Source organism: Rhipicephalus microplus, chromosome 1 (genome assembly GCF_043290135.1).
Source record: "Rhipicephalus microplus isolate Deutch F79 chromosome 1, USDA_Rmic, whole genome shotgun sequence".
In the NCBI taxonomy this organism is placed as follows: domain Eukaryota; kingdom Metazoa; phylum Arthropoda; class Arachnida; order Ixodida; family Ixodidae; genus Rhipicephalus; species Rhipicephalus microplus.
The window spans coordinates 202,060,925-202,074,169 of NC_134700.1; the positions used below are offsets into that span (position 1 = coordinate 202,060,925).

Sequence of the window (13,245 nt, forward strand, 5' to 3'; positions counted from 1 at the left end):
CTGCCATGTATCTATGGCATTTCATTCGTTCTCGTCTTGAACTTTCGGTTTCTGTGGGTGTGTGAATTGCAGGCTTGACAGTGGACTTTGAGACGAACCACCTGTACTGGGTGAATCGTGACCAAGGCATGGTCCAGCGACTGCTGCTGACCAGCCCAGATCCTGTGGCCGAGACTCTGGATGTGTTGTTGGGTGGCGAGCAGCCGCACGCTCTTGCCATCTACGGTTCACAGCTGCTGCTGGCCACTGACTACGCCATACATGTTGCCGACAAGAGCAGCCCTAAAAATGCCACTGTCCTGCGCAACAATACAGACACTGTGCTCGCACTTGCCGTCTATGATGCCAGCCAACAAACTGGTGAGTAGCGCTGTTGCCCTCAGTCTCTTTTCGCTAGAGTTCCTGTGTCAGTTGCCACTATATCATTGCAGCAGATTGTACAAAAGAGTGGGAATGGATCAAGGGGCCCATTTTTGTTATGACGCAACCACATAAAGCCATCCTTCAAGAAGGCCACGGAAAGCCTAAGGGGTGCTATGCTTAGTTTTTAATTGAAGTACTGCAGTATTTAACTAGGTGTTGCGTACAGTAATGCTCAAGAGAATAATAGAAGGTGTGGCAGCTGTTGTGGTCCCATTGGCAGTACATTACACACGTTGCAAAGATTGTGGGCTTGGTCCCCACCAGCAAGTTGTTTTTTCGTCCACCTGCATTTTTCTCTATCTCACAATCACTAGACTTTGACTAAAAGCTAGAAATAGTGCCCTTGATGCTTTCATTGTCTGCACTCTCTGTTGGCTCCATAAAGTGGCAGCCATGGCACTCTAAAATGGTTTTTCTTGAGGCCAGAGCTCACAGTTTGAGTAAGTGAAGTTAGCCAGCGTTATGATGTAGTTACAGTATATTGCCATTTAAAAGTAGACTCCCCAACTTGCCACCCCTTCTAGGCAAAAAAAAAAAAAAAGGTTGACTCTGAACACAGTCTCATGCTGCAGTCATAGCACACCAGTGAGTCTTTTGGGAGAGGGAGTGATACAAAGAAACATTTATTTGACCGTGAAACATCGCTTACAACTTGTCTTCGCTTGAGAGAAGGTTGTAGCAGTCATGATCATTGCCCATCGTGTGAGCCACTGTTGCTGCTCGCCGTTAGAAGAGATACTGGTGGTACTGAGATGCCGCACATGAAAAACGCCACACGGACCATGTCGGTTGCCAGTCCATACCAGGCATCATTAACCCATTGTGCCACTTCACTCAAAGAGCTCGGTTCAAACTTGGTTAGAGGAATGCACATATCCTTTGCGGCAGTACGTGCTTTTGCTTGAATATTATCATAGCAAACACTCAGGCTTTTGCTTCTCTGGTCATGAACCTAATCTCAAACTGCCTCCTAAGTGGCAGGGTATCGTCCCAACTTCAGTCTACGAAGGGAACGGCGTTTTGCAGTGCACGCGAAGATCTTGGTCTCATGTTTTCTTCATTCCCTAACGCGCATTTCCAACACATCGAACTTGTGCACTGCTTCAACGTTGGTTTCCCACTCTGTGTAGAAAATCGCTTGCCACTGGAAAGCAGTGCTGTACTGCTGCCGGTGTAGTGGTGGCATCTTGACATTCGTTGAACAGCTTTGCAAATCGCGCAAACCACTGTTCACAAGCGAGGCAAAATCGAGAAATGGCAACCAGGCGTGAGTGCAACAAGAGGTGAAGACGCTTGTGGGCGCATGCATGGGGCGCATGCTCCCACATGACTAGTCATCTGGTTGAGTTCCCCGCAAAGTGTTGCCAGCCCACATGGTGCTGCCAGCTTTTCCGTGGAACGCCTATGGCGCCTCGCAGGAAATCTAAATTCCTTAATTGCTTAGTCAGCAAGTGCTGTTAAAGCACGCTGTTCACTAAAGCAAGAAACACATCAGGTTTTTCACAAACGATAAACATCACATTTTTTGCATGTGAGAAGTGCATGTAGAGTTTTTCGTGACAGATAAACGTAATTCGCATTGTTGGCGAGCCAAATGCACTTCGCGAGCCAAATGCACTGTCATACTTATATGCGACGAGTGCCAGTGTTCTTTCCGATCTCACCCGACAGACGCACCGATGCAGTGGCACTACCATTGAAACCGTGATGCCCTCGGCGATGTGTCATGAAAAAATGCTGAATCCCCGATGTGCCTTCTGTAGCCACCATAGCTATACCGTACTTTTGCGATCATCGCAGCAGATCGTAAAAATGTCCGGCTCCGAAAGCGGCGCGCGCGCAATGAGAGATAGCAGTTCTTACGGCTTCGTTGCCTCTGCGGCGGATGTTATTGATGCGTCAAATAGCAGTAAATCTAAAGACCCCTCAGAAAAGCCGACTTATCGGTTCCACATTGTGAGGGTACTGACACCCCCTGTAAAGTTGTTTCGACGCGTGGCGCACGTGTCTCGCGCAGAAGCCGTGTTTAGGAGGTGACGGCTATTGAGCGAGAGGTGGCGTCGTGTTCGGAAGCGGTGATCACCACTGTCATCATCATGGTATAGCGCCGGCGGCAACAAATTTTAGTAGAGGCGAGCGAGAAATAAGCTCGTCTCTTCTGTGCGTGGCGGTTGCCGCGAACGGTTGTCTCTAGCGTGGGTCCCCGGTGCGTGGCACCGCGGGCTGCGCGTCGGATGCCCGCGTGGTAAGTCAAGCATTGGTGACGCTGCCTTTTGTGTGCACTTGTGGTTGTTATGTTTCTACGTGCTGAGTAATATTGTGTAAGGATGTCTTAGTGTGTTGATCACGATTGATGTATCGATTCGGCAGACGATATCGTCGTTCAAAACTAGTTGAATAAATATGAGTTGTTTGATTTGCACCGACCCCATCTGCTGTGTCTGGTCACTCCAAGAGCTTGGTGGATGGAGCTCGCCAATTCAAGACCCCACAACGTATAGGTTGACTCTGATTATAGGTCAACCTCCAAACTTCCAAATAAAAACGTGTAGTTATAATCAGCAGTATATGGTATTAATCCTACGCTTTGTAAAGCTGCCTAAAGTATTTTGTCACATGTTTGTGGCCATTCAGAATAATTCTTTCTCATTCACATTAATGCTAAATGACCGAAAATCATTGCCAGGCTGATGAAACAATCTAAAAATTGGGACATTAGCACAACATGAACACTGGTCCTTGTCTTTCTTTCCTTTTTTTCGTTCTCTTTTTTTTTCATATTTGCCTCAAGTTTCATGCTTGCTTTATTAGTAATTGTGCTAGACGACCAAATTACTCATCAGCAAATCTTTCATATGCAAGGCTACCACTACTGGCAGCCTTATGGAAATAGTTAACTCTGTGAGAATGTGGAAAATGTTCTTTCGCTCCCTGTTGTATCTGCGAATTGATTCAACTGTCTGTATCTTTATAAGATGAGTTGCTTTTAACTCTGTTTTGTTTCATGTGCAGGCCAAAATCTTTGCAGCAGCAATAATGGAAACTGCTCTCACCTATGTTTACCAACATCACAAACTTCAAGGGTCTGCAAGTGCACAACTGGATTTCTGCCTGATCCAAGCGACGAGACTAAGTGTGTCGGTAAGCATTTCTGAAATTATATTTACTGTGAAATCTCAATATAACTAACTTCAGGGGGTTGCGGCAATTTGTTTGTTATTTTGAAAGGTCGATATAGTGAAAGCCCAAAACTTAACCTTAAATACTTATTTTCCACCGATCTAAACGACTTACCTTTACAACGGTAGGTCCTTGAACTTGTTTTTCAAGAGAAAAAGGCAAATGCACAAGTGAACACCAAAAAATGCACGTTTACTTTTAAAAAATTTGTGATTTTTTTTTATGCATGCAGCACAAACTTTGCAGCGCGAAGGCCTCCAACTCATCCACATTCCTGGCGTGCGATTTGGTTCTTTGGTCACAACAGCCTGCTTTCTAGTTGCTGAAGAATATCCACTTTCTCGCTTAGCGAAAACTGCTTCTGCTTCTTCGTCGCAAGCAGAGATCAACTCATTTGTAGTAGCACCACAGCGCGAACGCGGACTTGATTTGTGGACGCAATAAGTAATCACCGAAAATAGATGAACGCCACTGACAAACAAGGCCTCCTAAAGCACATGTAGAAGTGACTAAGAAAGAAAAACCCGAAGGGCCTCGGCTGTCATCGCCTCTTCTGAAGAAAAAAAAATTCCTAAAAAAGAAAATTCCTCGCGTTTCGTTTTCTGCTTCCCCGCTGTCTCAGGTCTTCTGTGCCCATGCCTCCTGCTCCGCAACTCCCACTCTGCCTCGCTGACCTTGCCCTCCCGTGTTGCCCTCTCCTCTGCACTTGTAAACCTTCATGTGCCCACCAAGGCATTTTATTATCTAAGCTAGCTTCCTCAGGTGGGATGGTGCATGCGTGAGGTTACGCTTAAGTAGTATGCTCAGTTACCTATTTACCAACTTAGTATAAAATTAAGGTACCATCTTGTGATTATTTGTGGGATTGTGTGAATATTTGGAATTTGGAATATTTTCTGAATAGGGGGGGGGGAGGTGTTTGCTATTCAGTTCGATCTGCACTGCATTATTATTATTCAAACTATTTGAATTTCCCAAAGACAAATACAGTCAGTGTCCAATTAAAACTGGTCCCTTCGGGTTTTAGATATGCTTCACCTCAATACACTCTTGCATTGCAGCAAAGCTGTTTTTAAAACCTCGTTACAGTTGAATTTTTAAAAAAAGAAATGCAGTCAACATCTGATTGAAAGTGGCTCCTTCAGATTTTTGCTATGCTTCACCTCATTAGATTCTCGAACTGCGGTAAAGCTGCCTTTCAGGCTCCGCTACTGTCGCAAATGTATTGACTCAGGAAAACGCTGGTTTCAATATACAGATGATAGATGGGGCAGAAGTGGGGGCTCAACTGCAGTTGAACCTCGTTATAACGAACTCCGGAAAATTTGCAAAATAGTTCACTATAGTCCGAATTCGCTATAAAAAACTGCACCAAAAAATTGCCAAACCCTCATGTGAATAGGCCGGCAGCATGACAGGAATTAACAAGACACTTAGTCGAACCAAAATACAATTATTGAGGCGAAAAGAACCTGTGCAACGTGGCTTGTTTTTTTTTTTTGTTTTTGGTTGATGGTGTGCCGTATAATGCTTTGCACTGCCATGTCGAGGCATTCCACAAACTTGAGCCCGGTGCCTTCTATCGTGCTGAAATAGTGCCGTGCCAGAGCCAAACCAGCCAAAGCCTCGTTAGAAGTTGGCAGTGGAATGTCTTTGGAGACAGCATCTTCAACTTCCGCTGCTTGAATCCCGGTTCGCTAACGTGTCACCTCGGCAGCGATTTCCACGTCAGTCAGTTCGGCAACCGCTTCTGACGCGTCATCGTCACCAACGAAGTCGTCCAGTCTGAGCGTGTCCGACGCAGCGCCCACAAACCGCAAAAAATTACTCCACTTTTCGTCAAGCTCGACAACCTCTTCAGAGCCTTCAACATCTTCAGTGGGCTCTTCAACTGCCTCAGCGCCAACGGTGAAGCCAGTGTGCCGAAAGCAGTTCCCGATCGTCTCTTTCTTCACGCTCTTCCAAGCGGCCTTCAACACCTGTATGGCACCCAACAGGTCAATTTTCAAGTTTTCGTTCATTCAAAGACGAATGAGCAGCCGCTCAATGAGCCTTTGCTTGTAAATCGCTTTGAAGGCGTGGATGATCCCCTTGTCTAGAAGCTGGAGCTTGGAGGTGGTGTTGGGCGGAAGAAACTTGAGTTCAACATTGCTCAATGGAACATCTGCGGAGTGTGCCGAGCAGTTGTCGACGAGGAGACACACTTTCCTGCCTTCATCCCCAAGCTGCGTATCCCACTCCTTCAATCATTTCCCAAACAACTCTCGTCTCATCCATGACTTTCGATTGGAAGCATTGGTGACTGGTAGGTCGCGGCAGCGTTTCATACAGTTCGGCGTCTTGAACTTGCCGGTCACGAATGGACGAAGTTTTGTCGAACCATCCATGTTTGCGGCAAGTAGGACCGTGATCCGGGCCTTGTTTTGCTTGCCACCATGACATTTCTGCCCGCGGGTGTCCAGAGTTTGGCGCAGCAGCATCTGCCAGAAGAGGCCCATTTCATCTGCGCTAAAAATATCTTTTGGATTATATCTGGCACGAATTTGAGGCCACTCTTCTTTCATCCACTTGTCCATCGCTGCGGCGTTCGCCGACTCGCTTTCGCCCATAACAGCTTTTCCGACGATGTAGCACCTGTTCTTAAATCTGTTGCAGCCAACCCGCTCTGGCACTAAAATCTTTGGCATCGAGTATGAAAACGAAGTCTCTTGCCTTTTGCTGAAGCTTTGGCCCCCGACACAGGAATATTCATAGCCCTTACATCGATGAATCATTTATGAAAACATTCTTCGATGTGTTCAAAGATACCTCGCAGCACCCTGCTTAATGTGCTGCGAGGTATTTCGAGAGCATCAGCAAAGACTGACTTCTTTTCACCTCTTTCGATACGCCGAATAATTTCCGATTTCGTCGCATACGTCAAGGCAGTCCGTTTCTTCCCGTTTTGTGCCATGGCGACGGTGCATGACACCACCTAGCACCACAAAAACGTGCAAGCGAAGAAAACACCACACACACCCAACAACAAAGCAACCGTTAGCCCGGAATGGCGGCGTGCAAACTGACGTGTCCACGTCGTTGATCGTCAAAGCCGCTCCCTTCTATCGGCGCGTCAGGCGCATGAGATTTTAGTAAATGGACGTATTCTTAGAGAGAGAAGCTTGGCAATTTCGGAAGCCATAAAAAAAATTGTCGTTGGTCGTCTACGCCGCTACAGGCGCATCAGATGTAAACGTGGGTCTGCCCGACTGCCGCTGTGCTGCGGAGAAGCCGAATGTGCGCTCCCGAAGCGGTCCGGGAAATTTGGTATATCCATTGCGCGCTCGAGTTCGTTCGGTATAAAAATGCCGAAATACATGTAATTTTTTATACTTTCTGTTGGTAGTTCGACATAGCCAATAATTCGTTATATCCATGTTTGTTATATCGAAGTTCGACTGTAATGCTGTTCTGGATCTGAAATCTGGGCAGGAAGTCCGAAAAATTGGATGCCGAAGATTTTTAGCATTCAGAATTTCTTGTATTTTTATGCATCAATGGAGAACTCCGAACTTTAAGGGAGCACATCCTTGTCCGCCGCAGAAGTTAAAAGAGGACGAGAGGCTGAGGAAAGAGCATCATTGCTTTGCACGCGTAAAGTGTTGGCGGCAATACTTTGGTAGCACTTAATCATGTACATAAATACAATTTGGCCTCTGCATTGCCTTAGTCTTGTTAGGATAGACATGAAATGCCAACGCGCAAGTGCTTTGTCAACGTGGCCAAAAGAACACTTTCATGTTGCTATCCCATAGAAACATGCCTAAAAGACCTCTTCAACCTATTTATTCTGCAATTTCACTTCGAAGTCTTCGAAAAATATTCTAGAAATATTCAAGAAATATTTTATTCAGTTTGCACTCACACTTTAATACTCAGATTTGCTTCCCACTCAAAATTTCGCTATTCCCACAGCTCAAACATTTTCCTAACCTTCATACTTGAAACAATCTTCCTTATATGTGAAAGAAACATGTGGTATATATTCAAAAAATTCAACAGTACTGTATATATAGATTGTAGTCTTATAATGCTATAGTATTTTTATTTTCATGTACCAACTTTATTTGTTAGTGCCTTAGTGTTTATTGTACATCACATTGATTTTTCACTTTAAGTGCACTGAAAAAGTTTCATTGATAAGAAAGGTCTTAGTGGCTTCTCTTACTGAGCTGATTTGTGTTTTGTTAATCCTTTTTCTTTCTCAGGTTATGCTGAATTTCTTTTGTACTCCATCAACTATGAGATACGAGGCACATCTTTGGTGTCATCATCAGTACCATCTCAGCGCGTGCTGGCTCCCATCTCCAGGGTCTCTATGGCAACATCTATTGACTTTGTTGATGGTTGGTAGTTATTTTTGCTTCTTGATCTCTTGATGCTGTTTAGAAAGTGTGAAGTATGCATTGTGGTGTTGACAATGTTGTAACAGTAATAGTTTACTGGCTAACTCAGTTACAAATACTTTAATTTGATGCAAGTGCAGGTGACTTCTGTGGAGCAGTCAATTGCCTAATATTGGAACATATTTGCAGGGCACAGCATGAACACTGATCTTTGCTCTGTTTTCTGTAGACATATAAAGCTATATATGTGTGAGGCTATTCAAACCATTAAACCTAGCATACCGCCATAGCTGCGGCCTGAGGTTTGTTTGTGGATATTTGAGATATGCTTGTAACAAGAGTAGGCTTTGCTATAGGTGAAGGAGAAGAAAAAAACATACTTCAAGCAATGATAGTGCGGGCTGTAGAAGTGGAAATTGACAGTTTTGTCATATATTCTGGATCTCCAAAGGCTCTGATAATCAGTTCTGTGTTACGCTTAGTTAACCTGTAGGGTCTCAAGCACTTGTGGAGCTAAGAATGCAGACCACAGTAGTGCAAACAAACATAAGGGCACCTTCTGTGCAATAAGCCATCTCGCTGAATTACACAAGAAATGGAGCATGACGCTGCAGTACACTACATTTTCAACTGATGAAAATGGATATGGAATGTTATTGACAGATGAACTTGTGCTTTTCAGGGCAGCAATTTCTCTCCTTAGTTGCAAATTTATGCAAGCTGCAATGAAAAGCAGTCGTGTTTTTCTGCCCGTCAGAATCACTTTCAAAATCTTGATTTTAGTTAATCTTGGCTGTTAACAAGCTTCGCATTTGTAAAAGAAAGCGTGTTGTGACATGAGGTAATGCACTGGTTGTAAGAAAAGAGACCCCAGAAGTATGTTGCCTTTCTTCTTTATCTCTAAATGGCATACGTAAGCCTATTTTTATGCTGCATTTAACTACAGTCTTTATTGTGGTTAAATATAGATGCAGGTTGTGACCTTCAGGGCCTTTAAACAGCTATTCTCTTTTCTTGCATCAAATTGATGACAACACTGTTGCATCTTTATGATGAAGTCATATGCAGCTTGTCTGTAGCGTTCATATGGCTTTGTTTTGAATTTTGGTTCATTGTCTTTGTAATCGTTCTTTATCATTTAGACAATTACTTTTCTTTCAGAATACATTTACTGGGTGGATTCAGAAGGGGGTAGCATCACCCGAATTCACAGAGACATGACTGGACGGGAGACTGTTGTCAGTGGTCTTGATGCCATTGAAGGACTTGCAATTGACTGGGTAGCAGGTAATCCTTCCTGTGCTTTCTGTCTGGTTTATTGGTCCCCCGAATGTTTGGGGCAGTGGTTTGCCCTTCACCGGAAAACTATGACAAATGTCTGAGGTCACACGAACTTCCTTCTTTGTAGGGAACATGTACTGGATTGACCCTTCGTACGATGTGATCGAAGTGTCGCGGCTCAATGGATCTGGCCGCTATGTTCTCCTTTCCGGTAACATGGATAAGCCTCGGGCCATTGTTGTGCATCCGTACAAAGGGTAATTTTTGTTAATGTTCTGTGTAGTGTTTTCCTGGTGAAGCAATTAACTGTATGGAACCTGTGGGCTCTCAGTAATGCAAAAAATTCCAGTGAGGCAGGCGTTCCTTAATTATACCTAGAGGAAACATGGGTAATGAAATTCATAGTGGCATTTGTGCCTTGCCATCTTTTGTAAATGTGAAATTATCATTGTTGCACAATACACTGAAATCTTGATACGTATCTCAAGAGACTGCTAAAAATAATAATTTGTTATTTTGAAAAGTCGTAGTAAAAGTACTAAAAATTTGCGCAAAAATCGTAAAGTTAAACACGTGAGTCACTTGCCTGTGCTGTGTATACATTCGTGACCGTGTTTGCTCGAATAAGCGCTAAAAAAACAACAAAGATGAAATATTACGGAATCATTGCACATTTGTTTGTGGAAGAGCGTGATCTATTCTAATGTGGGCAGTGTGACTGCTGAAAGACGAACTCTTAAGCTTGCACATCTTTCTTACACAATACCAATTCTTCACATTGGTTCGGGTGCGCTGTTTCAATGTTGTTTTTGCTTTTATTGCGGTTTTCTTATCACAATAAATGGTATGAATCTTGTAAGTCGTCAGCTAAGCTTACATGTACGCTTCATTGTTGCATTGTGCGTAATGTTCGAGCGTTAATGAAGCATGCACGGGTAATCATCAGCGACTTCATCCAATTGGTCAATCATGTCGCACTTTTCACTCTCCTAGTATTCCTTTTGTGCTGCTTTTGGAGCTCGTCTTGAACGCTCAACCACCAAAAAAAAAATGCTGGAAAACAGTGCGCAGGTCAAGCTGCTTGACGTAAACAAAGGTGATGGGGCAAAGCCTATCACGGTAAACAAGTTTCAGACTATAATGATGGCGATACGGCTATTAAACATTTAAATAGGGCGGGCAGATAGAAAAGTACGCTAGTGTTCCGATGATGATGATATTGGCAGCTACAGAGCTGGGCATTGTTTTTACAACTGTGAGTAACTTTTTTAAAATTGCTGTTTGTTATGTTGAAGTGTTGGGAAGATTTAACTCATTGGCTTCCGCGCACTGCGCGCCCGGGCCTGCCTACCACTCCGCGGCAAAAGTTTCGCGCCAGCGGGCGGCATGGGGCGGTGTATAAAAATCGCAATAAAGTCCGCAAAAAACGTCATAGAACCACAATTCTTGCTTTATTCTGTTTGCAATGCTTTACTGCAGCAACTCGGTCAGTATGATTTGCGTGTGTGAAAAGGCGGCAAAGTATCCAGCGGATCTTCTGCTGCACACACGTTCTCCTCCTCCTCCTCATCACTACTACTTTCATCACTTTGATCCTCCCCATCGTCTAATGAAACATCTTCATCATCACAAATGTCACTTTTGGCGTCGTTGTCAAACACAAGTTGCAGAATTTGGTCTTCTGTCAAACCACGCTTTCGCCGCGATGCCATGTTTTGAACAAGACCGGTCGCAATCGCCTCGCTCACTTCGCACACAAAACAGCTCCAAACGCGCACAAAAATAACTTCAACAGTGGACAACTATGTCCATCTAGCGGAGAACACATCAAACAAAAGGCAGACACCAACCAATGTGCTGCCATCTATGAAAGATCATGAAAAACAATAATTTTCTAAGTGGCCGGCGTTTCGCCGGTCAAAGAACTTTTGGCCTCGGCCGTAGCGGCCGGCGGATCGCCGGCCGCGGAAGTCAATGGGTTAAGGGGGATAAAATTCGATACGTTATTCTGAAACATTCAGTACATATTCTGAAATTCTTTGTAGTGAAATATTTTTACATTAAAACAATAAACTTTGGTGGGGGATTCTCGGAAAAAGTCATTAATTTGAAACAATAGTGATACCGAGGTTTGCCATAACGAGAATTGGCTGTATGGTATAGTAAATGGCCCGAACCAAAACTCCTCTGTTATGATCAGCCATTAACAGTGGCATGGAAATATCTTTAGTGAAGTTGGCATGAGATGAGATGACAATTTTTGATGCAAGAGAACTTGCTATCTTCGTACGAATACCTTTGATGAATGGACTTGTTGCTTAAGTGGTTTTTAAATGTTAATGGCACTCATTTACGAGGTTTGCATGAGCTAAGCTAAGCTTCAAATGTGCTTGCTGTCAACAATTCAACTTTTTTACCTTAATTTGCCTTCGCCTATTTTGCTACCTCACAGGTACATCTTTTGGAGTGATTGGGGCGTACCACCGAAGATAGAACGGGCAGCTCTGGATGGCTCCAACCGCGTTGTCCTTGTCAATGCATCGGTGCAGCTAGTGAACGACCTGGCCATCGACTTTGAAGAAGACAAGCTCTACTGGTGCGACTCACGCACCGACACAATTGAGAGGGTCAATTTGGACGGCACAGGGCGTGAGACCGTCTTTCCACCACCCTCTGGAGCAGAGGAGGAAGATGCAGAGGACACACACCGTCCGCTGCAGAACCCTTTTTCGCTTGCTGTTCATGGTACTTTCGTCTACTGGGCCGACACGTAAGTAACGAATGGTGTTAGATACCTTATTTATGTATTGATCAGTAATAACGCTATTCCAAGTTCTAGTTTATTGTTTTCGCAAGGTATTACTTAACAGAATACAGTATACAAAAAGTAATCCCACAGTAAAAAAAAAAACTGTGGGTGGAGCCTTTGTTGTTGATTATGCAATAAAACTAAATATGTGTCGGTTGAAAACAAACATGTACAAAAGTTAAGTATTCATTACAATTATAAAAAAATGCGGTAGCACAATATTTCGTTGCATTACGCGAATGAGAAAAAAATGCACAGAAAGGGTAGAGCTCACAAACAAATAATAAAAAGAAATGTTAACAAAAAATAATCGGCAGAGTTTACAAAGAAATTATATAAGCTTTTAATGACCATTGGTATGATGACTGTTTGGGTGAAAATTTTAAATGAACTGGTAGATCATTGTGTAGTTTGATGCTGACAAAACCAACTGTTAGTTTTCCGTAATCTTCTGGTGACTTTGGATGTAAAATGTTGTCTCGTTAAAGAGGACCTGGTATTATTGAGTTTCAAGCGCTTCGTATATTTAGCTTCATGTGCATTTTATAAAAGTTTCGAGAATGTACGACAACGTGTAAATGGATGACTGTTTTACAGCAATCGGCATCGTGTTCTCCTTTACTTCCCATTGCTCGAAATTCCCCCTCCTTGCCCTTTCCATGCATCCCTTGTCCTGTGGATGTCACAGTGTGATGCATAAAGTAGTTCTGAAGAAGAAGGATAAATGCTTTTAAAGCAATGCTCATTTTTTGTGATGTAACAAGTTTCAATACATTCGAATCTTTCTACAATGAAACTTACCACGCGAGGTAAATTTTGTTGTAGTGAAATTGAAAAAAAAAGAAACAAAACAAGAACGTAAATGACCTGAGTTATAGAACAAAAAAACTTTTATATCCAAAATTCTAAATGTGTCGCATGCTTCCTTTCTTCTCCCAGCAGCATCATGATGCCATTCTCACACAAGCATAACAATGCCATGTTGAAAAGCACATCGGAAGAATGGCTTCTGTGATGAACCAAACAGAGCCACAGAAGCACAACACGTACTGCACAGTCGCATTAACATGCTAGCAGCTATCCGCTATCAACAATCTTTCCGCATGGCATACAAAGCAAAAAACTACCAATTCAAGGAGATGCCTTCCCCAAAATCAAGCCCCCCTT

The 13,245-nt window shown here is 43.5% G+C and overlaps 1 protein-coding gene across 2 annotated transcripts in view; it reads left to right on the forward strand.

Moving 5' to 3' along the window:
• Nucleotides 1-13,245, forward strand: part of LRP1 (LDL receptor protein 1) — a 188,429-nt gene that overhangs the window by 70,600 nt on the left and 104,584 nt on the right. For both annotated transcript variants that reach the window (XM_075890495.1, XM_075890505.1), the window contains 6 exons: nucleotides 73-360; nucleotides 3,436-3,564; nucleotides 7,851-7,988; nucleotides 9,150-9,275; nucleotides 9,397-9,526; nucleotides 11,722-12,039. In XM_075890495.1, the coding sequence (XP_075746610.1) occupies nucleotides 73-360; nucleotides 3,436-3,564; nucleotides 7,851-7,988; nucleotides 9,150-9,275; nucleotides 9,397-9,526; nucleotides 11,722-12,039 (1,129 nt within the window). The remainder of the gene's footprint in view (nucleotides 1-72; nucleotides 361-3,435; nucleotides 3,565-7,850; nucleotides 7,989-9,149; nucleotides 9,276-9,396; nucleotides 9,527-11,721; nucleotides 12,040-13,245) is intronic.